Below are 10,891 nucleotides of genomic sequence, written 5' to 3'. Positions count from 1 at the left end.
TGCTTTGGCTTCTCTGTGCTCCAGTGCAATATTCAGAGTCTCTTCTGACATCAATTTTGGTTTTTTTCTTCCTCTTTTATCTTTGCAATGACCATTTGCACCCTTCCTGGATGATACTCTTTATATCCTCCCACAGCTCTTCTGGTCTTCGCCCATTAGTGTTCAAGGCCTCAAACCTGTTCCTGAGATGCAACTGATTGTGCACCAGATATTAGAGTTGCAAAATATACAAAGCAAACATTAACAAAACTGAAAAAAGAAATAGTCACCACTATAGTAGTAGGAGACTTCAATACACCACTCTCAAGAAAAGACAGAACTACCAGAAAGAGATTCAACAAAGATGCTGAAGAATTAAACCATACAATAAACCAACTACCAACTTGATCTTATAGGTTAATTCACTCCAAGAAAGTGCAGTATACCTTCTTTAGTGTGCATGGAACATTTTCCAGAATAGATCTCATTTTAGGTCACAAGGCAAGCATCACTAAATTAAAAAACATAGAAATAATAGAAGGCTTCCTCTCAGACCACAATGCTACAAAATTAGAAACTACTAACAAGAAGATAAAGGAGGGAAAAAATCATACATTTGGAAGCTGAACAACACCTTGAACATGAATGGGTACTAGAAAAAATAAAAAATGAAATGAAAACGTTTCTTGAAACAAATTACAATGAAAATACAACTCACCAAAACCTCTGGGAAACAACCAAAGCAGTAATTAGAGGTCAATTTATATAAGCAATTTACATAAGCAAACATATCAAAAGGCTATGATAATTGACTCTCTAACCCAGCATCTCCAACAAATTGAAAAAGAACAGCAAGAAAACCCCACACCCTCTGAACTCACTCAGCGTTTCTTAAGTTGAAGGAGCTGAAAAACAAATTCAAGCCATGGGTGGCAATACTTAAGGGTAGTTTGGATAGAATGTTAAATGATTCAGGAAGGATCAAAAGAAGATGGATTACACAGAGTCACTGTATCAGACGGAATTGGCTGACACAGAGGAATTTCATGAAATAACATATGAGCAAGAGTTTATGGTGATGAAGAAAGAAGTTCAAGTTGCTCTGAAGGAATTGGCAAAAAACAGGGCTCCAGAGTTGACAGTATACTAATGGATTTATATCAACAAACAGACGCTGCCCTGGATGTGTTCACTAAGTTGTGCCAAGAAATCTGGAGGACAGCCAGCTGGCCAATTGACTGGAAAAGATTGATATTTGTTCCCATTCCAAAGAAAGGTGACCTCACAGAGTGTGAAAATTATCGAACAATATCATTAATATCACATGCAAGCAAGATTCTGCTGAAAATTATCCAAAAACGTTTGGAACAATATGTCAACAGAGAACTGCCAGATGTGCAGGCTGGATTTAAAAGAGGTCATGGTTCTAGAGATATTATAGCTAATGTTGGATGGATCTTGGCAGAAAACAAGGAATACCTGAAGAATGTCTATCTGTGCTTCATTGACTATACAAAGCCTTTTGAGTGTGTGGATCATAACAAGCTATGGCTGACTCTGAGAAGAATGGAAATCCCAGAACACTTGATTGTGCTAATGTGAAACCTGTACTTGGTCCAAGAGGCAGTCGTCAGAACAGAGCAAGGAGACACTACATGGTTCAAAATCAAGAAGGAGGTCTGCCAGGGATGTGTTTTGTCTCCATACCTTTTCAATCTGTATGCAGAACAGATCATCTGAGACGCTGGGCTGTATGTGGAGGAATGTGGCATCTGGATTGGTGGAAGAATCATCAACAACCTGCGTTATGCAGATGACACAAGCCTGCTTGCTGAAACTGAGGAGGACCTGAAGTGCTTGCTGCAGAAGGTCAAGGACTGCAGCCTTAAATATGGATTGAAGCTCAACAGCAAGAAAACAAAGGTTCTTACCACTGGGCCAATTGGCAGCATCAGTATGGATGGTCAAGAGATTGAGATCATTAACAGTTTTAGTTTACTTGGGTCCAGAGTCAGCACTCTTGGTAACAGCAGCGAGAAAATCAGGAGACAAATTGCATTGGGAAAGTCAGCTGTGAGGGACCTCTCAAGAGTACTGAAGTACAGCTGTGTCATGCTCGAGACTAAGGTGCACCTGATCCAGGCTGTACTCTTTGTAATTATGTGCTGTGCATCGGAGAGTTGGACAGAGAATAGGGATGATAGAGAATTGATGCCTTTGAGCTGTGGTGCTGGAGAAGAGTGTTTAATATACCATGGACTTCTAGGAGAACAAACAGGTTTGTCCTGGAGAGGGTGAAGCCAGAATGTTACATAGAGTCAAGGATTCTGAAGCTTCGTCTGACATATACTTTGGGCATGTTGCAAAGAGGGACTAGTCCTTGGAGAGGGACATCATGTTTGGGAGAGTGGAGCGCTGGCACACGAGAGGAAGACCTTCAGTGAGATGGATCACTTCTGTGAGTGGAGTGGTGGGAATTAGTGTGTCTGAGACGGCGAGGTTGGCACAGAATATAATGGTGTTTAGGGCTCTTGTACATAGGGTCACTATGAATAACAAGCAACTCGATGGCACATAACAACAACAACCCAGCATCTCCAACAAATTGAAAAAGAACAGCAAGAAAACCTGATACCCTCTGAAAAAAATGAAATGATAAAAATTAGGATAGAAATAAATGAAATAGAAAACAGAAAAACAATTTAAACCATCACTCTAACCAAGAGTTGGTTCTTTGTAAAGGTAAATAAAATCGACAAACCACTAGCAAAACTAACAAAGGAAAAGAAAGAAAAGACACAAATAATCCTAGTAAGAATGAAAGGGGCAATGGTACAACAGAAACAACTAAAATAAAATGGCTAACAGTGGAGTATTATGAAAAAGTATACTCAAACAATATGAAAACCTATAGGAAATGGTCAAATACTTAGAAACCCACAACTTACCTAAAGTGGCAAAAACCAAAATAGAACACCTTAACAGACCCACTACAGAAGAAGAATTTGAACAGGTAACAAAACAACTTCCAACAACAACAACAAAAAAGCCCTGGACCAGATGGTTTTAAAAGTGAATTTTATAAAATATTCTGAGAACTGTCATCAGTTCTACATAAAGTATTTAAGAAAACAGAAAAAGATGTAATTCTCCCACACTCATTCTGTAAAGCAGACATATCCTTGATAACAAAGTCAGGTAAAGACACCACCAATATAGAAAACTACAGGCCAATATCTCTTAAGGACATAGATGTGAAAATCCTTAATAAAATCCTGGGAATAGAATCCAACAGTACATTAAAAAAAAATTCACCATGACCAAGTGGGTTTCATCACAGGTATGCAAAGATGGTTCAACATAAGAAAAATAATCAGAGTAATTTATCACATTGACAAAACAAAGAACAAGAGTCACATGATCCTATCAATTGCTGCATAATAGGCCTTTAACAAAATACAATACCCTTTCCTGATTAAAATATTCAACATAATAGGAACAGAGGGGAATTTCCTCAACATAGTTAAAAACTATATACACAAAACCGAGAGCCAACATCATTCTTAATAGAGAGATTAATGGCATTCCCTTTGAGAACAGAAACTAGGCAAGGATGCCCAATACCACCTCTCCTATTCTCCTATTGCAAGTCTTAGCAATAGCTGTAAGACAAGAGGAAGAAATAAGAGATATCAGAATTGGCAAAGAGGAAGTAAAATTTTCTCTATATGCAGTTGATATGATAGTATACTTAGAAAACCCCAAAGAGTCAGCAAGAAAAATACTGGACATAGTAGACCAATTCAGCAAAGTAGAAGGATACAAGATCAACTACAAAAATCAATTGAATTTCTCTACAGTGAGAAAGAGAATGCAGAAATGGAGCTAAGAAAAACAATACCATCACAAAAACTAACCACAAGATTAAATTCTTTGGAGTAAATATAACTAGAAACACAAAAGACCTATTGAAAGAAAACTACAAAACATTATGACAAGAAACAAAAAGAGACCTGGAGAAATGGAAGAATATACCATACTCATGGATAGGAGGACTCAATATTGTGAAAGTAACAATTTTACCCAAGGCAACCTACAATTTCAATGCAATCCCAGTACAAATACCAATTCCATTCTTCAATGAGATGGAATCGGCAATTTCCAATTTCATCTGAAATGGAAAGAGACCCCAAATAAGCAAAGCACTTCTGAAAAAGAGAAACAAGGTCTGAGGCATCTCACTCCCTGATCTCAAATTCTGATCTATGCAGCTGTGGTGGTCAAGACAGCATGTTATAATGACAGACACAGAAATCAATGGAATAGAATTGAGAACCCAGAAATCAGTTCATCTACCTTTGGTCAACCGATTTTCTATCAAAGAGATGAAAAGAGATATGTGCAGAAATGGCAGCCTCTTTAACAAATGGTGTTGGCAAAATTGGAAAACTATCAATAGAAAACTCAAAGACCCACACCTCACACCATATAAAAAAAACTAACTCAAAGTCAATCAAGGACCTAGGAGTAAAACCAGAGATTATTAACCTCAACAGAGAAATGCTTGGAAGAATTCTAGAAGCCTAATCCACAACATAAACAGTCTTCCAAACATCCTGAAAAGCCTACAACCAGGAAAGAATAAAATAGATGAATGGAACCGTCTAAGAATAAGATCCCTATGCACATCCAAAGTCTTCTCCCAACAGAGTAAAAAATGAAAACCACAGAGTGGGAAAAAATAATTGGTTTTGACATGTCTGATAAGGGACTTACATCTAGAATTTACAGAATACTCCTGAGGTGCTGGACTCAGTAAGATAAAGGTAAACCACCCAATCACAAAATGGACATAAAATATGAACAGATCACCAAAGAGGACATTCAGATGACAAACATGAAGAAGTGTTCAAAATCCCTAGCTCTAAGAGAGATAAAAATCAGTACAACTATGAGGTATCTTCTCACCCCAGAGACAATAGCAAAGTTCAACAGAGCAGCAAACAACAAATTCTGGCGAGGTTGTGGAGAAACTGGAACTTTTGTTCACTGTTGATGGGAGTGTAAAATGGTGCAACCACTCTGGAAAGGGAGTATGACGCTTTCCCAAAAAGTTGGAAATAGAAATACCATTTGACCCATCAATTCCACTACTGGGGATCTATCCTAAAAAACCCAGAACTTCCACTCAAACAGATATATGGATAGCCATGTTTATTACTGTGTTGGTCACAGTAGCAAAGAGATGGAGGCAACACAAGTGCCCATCAACAAAGGAATACATAGAGAAGCTATGGTTTATTTACACAGTGGAACACTATGCAGCACTGAAAAAAAGGAACTCATGAAATAAACAAAATGAGTGAGCCTGGAGGACATTTGCTGAGTGAAATATCTCAGTCACCAAAGAACAAATACTGCATAATGCCACGTATAAAACAGGACTGACATTAGGGGTTGGGGGAAATTAAGAAAAGAAGAAGTAAATAATGGACACTGCTTTGGAACAGATGAGGGAAAGAATTGTTTAAAAACAATATATGTTTAGGTAATGTTTGCATGACAGGAATCCAGAATAAGAAGTGCATAACAAGGTGGGCTGGGTTTGGGGTGGGTAGGGAGGAAGTTGAGCAAGAATGAGTAAATTTTTTTAAAAATAAAAATTTTTTATTTTGTCATTTTAACAAAAGTTTACAAAAAGTTAGATTTTCATTCATTCATTGTGACACATTTTACCCCCTTTCCTTCCCTTCCCCCTCTTCAAGTTGACTTTTTTCTTTTCATTAATTTATGTACAAAATTCTAATAAAAATTTGAACAAATTCTTTCAATTTTCCTCACCCCACCACCCATCAAATTTTACAACCCAATGATTAATCCCCTCCTCCCCCTGCACATCCACATCCCTCTGCTTCCAGGCTCTCCCACCCTCTTGGATCCTTATACTCATTCTACAATAACAGTCTAATAGACTATGAATGAATTTTTTTAAAGAGAAAAGTGAACTGGGTGGGGGAGCTAGGGAGGAAAATGTGTAACAATTAATGAATGGAAATCCAAGTTTTCCCTAAATTTTCATTAAAATCACAATAACACTTTATAAAAAATTTAGTATTTCTTTGCTTTTCCTCATTCAGTTTTCACATGCATATGAGCCAGTGGCATAAGACTGGGCAATATTTTTTTCTTTGTATGTATGGGTTGAAACAGCAACACAGCATGAATGAAATTGCCACCATCACCACCAATTTCATGATTATTATACCAGGCAGGTTTTGTGCTGTTTGCTTCTGTGTTTGTTTTTTTTTTTTTTCAATGTTCCAAAGATATGATCCCACTTAACCTCACAGTAACCCCATCAGTCATATACTTTTGTTTTCATAGCCCTCTCCTCATTTTATAGATGACGAGACTAAATGATAGAAAGGGGAATGAAATGGCTCTAAATCATACTGTTAGTTCCAGGCAGTTAAGGAGTCAAAGCCAGGCCTATATCACTTTCTAGGAGATCCTCCTAACTGCATACTTTGCTATCCTTAAAGAAAATCAACTCTGGAACCCTAGTTTAGCTTGCTTGCTGGAAGGTGGGTACAGAAGTATAGAATGCCTTATAATAATATTTTCTGTTCAGGGTTTATGTATAAAGACTGCAAGGTAGACTGCCAATTCCAGAAGCACTCAGGATTAGTCTTTTACTGCTTTTCAAAAGTTCACTCCAAAGCATCAAAGGAGACTAGCCTATCACGTGTGGAACCTTTAAATAACCATTCCTGAAATCCACCCCAGGCCTCTCAACATCCTCTGGGAAGAGGGCTTCTGTCATTCCATTTAGAGCCCTCATTTTATATTATCCATGCTGTACGCTGGGGAATAGGGGTTTTTTTTAATTTTTAAAATTTTTTTTTTTGGGGGGAATAGGTTTTAACATCACCAATTTACATGTGATAAATGAGAAGAAACTTGCTGGAAGACAGACAGTTGGTATGGAGCTGGCCAGGTCTGTCAGACTTCAGATTTCTTGACTCCTATGAAATATTGTTTAAGATCATCTTAAACAGTTTTGGTTTAGTAGACTTATTTTTAAAACCTTTTAATGACACAGGCTTTTTGAAATCTCCAGGTTTAAGTTCCTAGTCATCTTTTTAACCTCACCTTTTCAGTTGTTGACGATTGGTTTCCCTCATTGGCCTAAAAGCATTTTCATTTCCAGTAATACTGCAGAGATTTTCCAGCTATAACCATTTGGAAAGAGTGAAATAGAAAGGAATTAATGAGAGCATATTCTCTAAATCCTGGTCCAAGATGTTGAGGTTAATAAAACCACAAAGTTCTTCATGAGTTGAGGCAAATAAAACCACTTATGATCTGGGGTATGGCTGTTGGGTTGTAAGCATTATTGATTCACAAAAGTAGAGTTTGATGAAATGTAATAAAATTGAAGAGAAAGTATGTTTACCGTTCTAGGATCCTGACAGTTTGGGTGCAGAAAACCAGTCCTATTTGGGTAATTTTAACTTGATCTTTAATGGGAAACCCTTTCTTTACCTGTAGGACTTAGAATATGAGAAACTCTACTAAATATAACTTTCACATCAGTCTCCAAAGCCAATTGTTTAACTCTCACGTCATCACTGAATAGGCTTTGAATTCCAAGATGTCCACATTTGAAATAAGCTACACGTAGTATATATTTTGTGTTTCCCACACTGACTTAAAAATTTCAAACTGTCCATACAGGAAATAAGCCATACATACTTTATATTTTCTATTTTTGCATTGACTTCAAGTCAGAAAGAAAAGGTGACCCTAAGTAATGTTTAAAGAGCATAGCATAATAGATTATCTCCTCAGGCTTCCTGAAATGGCAGGGTCTGTTTACTCCAAGGGTACCATCTTATTGTTATGTGCTGTTGAGTTGCTTGTGATTCATAGCAAACCTATGTACAACAGCTCTGAGCCCTGCTCTGTCTTGAGTCAACCTCACTGTCTCTGACATACCTACCCCCATCTCATCCAGGATCTTTCTCTCTTATGCTGTCCCACCACCCTTCCAAGCATGATGTCCCTCTCCAAGGACTGGTCCTTCCTTATAAACATACCCAAAGCATGTCAGATGGGGCTTCAAAATCCTTGCCTCCATGGAGCAGCCTGGTTTACCTTCTCCTCAACAAACCTTTTTGTTCTCCTAGCAGTCCATGGCATATTCAGTGCTCTTCTCCAGCACCACAGTTCAAAGATATCAATTCTTCTATCACCCTTAGTCGCAATTGTGAAGACTATGGCCTAGATCAGGAACACTTTAGTCTCTAGGCTGACATCATTGCTCTTCAGTACTCTGGAGAAGTCCCTGACAGCAGATTTTCCCAGTTCATCTTTTTATTTCCTGGTTGCTGGTATCATAAGTGTTGATTGTGGAGCCAAGTGAGCTGAAGCTGTTAACAGTCTCAGTCTCTTCACTGTCGATCACAGTGCTGTCAATTGGCCCAGTGGTGAGAATCTTTGTTTTCTTGATACTGAGCTTCAATATATATTGAAGACTACAGTCCTTGACCTTCTGCAGAAGGTACTTCAAGTCCTCCTCAGTTTCAGCAAGCAAGGTTGTGTTATCTGCATAATGCAGGTTGTTCATGAATTTCCACCAATCCTGATGTCATATTCCTACTCATAGAGCCCAGCCTCCTGGATGATCTGTTCTGCATATAGATTGAAAATGTATGGAGATAGGAAACATCCCTGGCGTACACCTTTCCTAATCTTGAACCACGCCGTGCTTCCTTGCTCTGTTCTGATCAGTGCTTTCTGGTCCAAGTATAGGTTTCGTGTAAGCACAGTCAAGTGTTCTGGGATTCACATTCTTCTCAGAGTTAGCCAGTTTGTTGTGATCCACATGATCAAATGCCTTTGCATAGTCAATGAAACACAGACATTCCTCTGGTACTCTGCTTTCAGCCAAGAACCATCTGGCATTCCTATAATATCTCTAGTGCCACAGTCTCTTCTAAACCCAGCCTGCACATCCGGCAGTTCTGTGTTGCTGTGCTGTTCCAGTCGTTTTTGGAAATTTTTCAGTAGACTCTTTCTTGCATGTGATATTAATAATACTGTTTGATAATTTCTGCACTTTGTTGGGTCACCTTTTTTTGGAATGGGAACAAATAAGGATCTCTTCTAGTTAATTGACCAGGTGATTGTCCTCTAGATTTTGTGCCACAATTTTGTGCACATCCAGGACAGCATATGTTTGTTGAAATATGTCAGTAGGTATTCTTGTCAGTTCCTGGGGCCTTATTTTTTGCCAATTCCTTCAGAGCAAATTGTTCTTCATCCTTCACTACCACAGGCTCTTGATCATACATTGTTTCATGAAATTCTTCTGTCATCCAATTCTTTTTGGTCCAGTGACTGTATACTCCTTTAGTCTTCTTAGAATGCTTCCTGGATCATTTAATATTATGCCCAAAGCATCCTTAAGTATTACAACTTGAGGCTTGAATTTGTTCTTCAGTTCCTTCAGCTTAATAAATGCTGAGTGAGTTCTATCCTTTTGATTTTCTGACTCCAATTCTTGGGACATTTCATTATAATACTTTGCTGTATCTTCCTGTGCTACCCTTTGAAATCTTCTGTTAACTCCTTAACTTCTTGATTCCTTCCCTCTGCTTTGGCTTCTTGGCATTCTAGTGCAATATTCAGAGTCTTTTCTGATATCTATCTTGGTCTTTTTCTTCCTCCTATGTCTTTGTAATGATATTTTGCATTCTTCCTGGATGATATTCTTGATATTCTCTCACAGCTCATCTGGTCTTCACTCATTAGTGTTGAAGGCCTCAAACCTCTTCCTGAGGTGGTTTTGAAATTCAGGTGGGATAGACTCAAGGTAAAATTTTGGTTCCTGTGGATTTGATTTAACCTTCTTTGGCTTTAGTTTGAACTTGCATATGAGTAGTTCTGTGTATTGTAATTTATTACCTTACCACACTTCCAGCAAGAAGTAAGGGTACAGTGATTTAAGAGTATGCACTTTACAGTGACACAGATGTAAAACTAGGTTCAAATTTTTTTCAATTTCCTAACTGAAATACCTTGGAGAGTTGATGTTGTTTCTTTGGTGATTTCATGGTAAGAAGTTGCACTGCCATTGCAAAGGCACATAGTTTGAATCTACCAGGTGTCCCACAGGAGGAAGACGGACAGTTTCCTTTTGTGTAATATACAGCCTCTGAAAAACCCCCTAGAGGTCAGCTATGAGGCAGTTCTGACTCAGTGGCATGTAACAACAATAGCCTCTTCCTTATATGTAATATTTAATAATTAACAGTGTGTGTTCATAGGGTTGTTGTGAGAATTAAATGAAATTTTGCCTATGAAGTGCCTAACAGTGTGCCCGGAGTAAAATGTTAAGCCGTAGAAACATTTGTAATTGTACTGGTCTGACTCTCTTGTATCCTCATTTCTGAGGTGTGTGAGTCAGTGATTTCAAGCCACACTATTCAATTGGTGCCATCTCTCCACAGGGCAGCAGCAGCTCAGAGTCTCTGGAGGGCCAGAGCTGCGACTATGCCAGCAAGAGCTATGATGCCGTTGTCTTTGATGTCTTGAAAGTGACTCCTGAGGAGTTTGCTGTAAGTAATGCTAAACTGACAAGGGGTAACTGAATACACTGTCATGGAGCTGGAGGGGTCACTATCAAGGGCACCTTGTTCAGGATAGAAACAACTCATATACCAAATGATAGGAGATGCTGGATGAAAGTATAGTACATCTTTTATGAAATATTGTTGTTGTTGTAATGTGCCACTGAGTTGCCTGTGACTCAGTAGTGACCCTATGTACAGTAGCTCTGAACCCTACTCTATCCTGAGTCAGTCTCTCTGACTTCAACACACCTACCCCCATTACCTCATTTACTGTG

The 10,891-nt window shown here is 38.4% G+C and overlaps 1 protein-coding gene across 1 annotated transcript in view; it reads left to right on the top strand.

Moving 5' to 3' along the window:
- Window positions 1-10,891, top strand: part of RALGPS1 (Ral GEF with PH domain and SH3 binding motif 1) — a 460,947-nt gene that overhangs the window by 5,773 nt on the left and 444,283 nt on the right. The window contains exon 2 of the mRNA XM_006892619.1: window positions 10,494-10,601. Within this exon, the coding sequence (XP_006892681.1) occupies window positions 10,494-10,601 (108 nt within the window). The remainder of the gene's footprint in view (window positions 1-10,493; window positions 10,602-10,891) is intronic.

Source organism: Elephantulus edwardii, unplaced genomic scaffold (assembly GCF_000299155.1).
Source record: "Elephantulus edwardii isolate Elephantulus edwardi_28Jun2011 unplaced genomic scaffold, EleEdw1.0 scaffold00116, whole genome shotgun sequence".
Taxonomy (NCBI): domain Eukaryota; kingdom Metazoa; phylum Chordata; class Mammalia; order Macroscelidea; family Macroscelididae; genus Elephantulus; species Elephantulus edwardii.
This window is presented reverse-complemented; position numbering and strand designations above follow the sequence as displayed.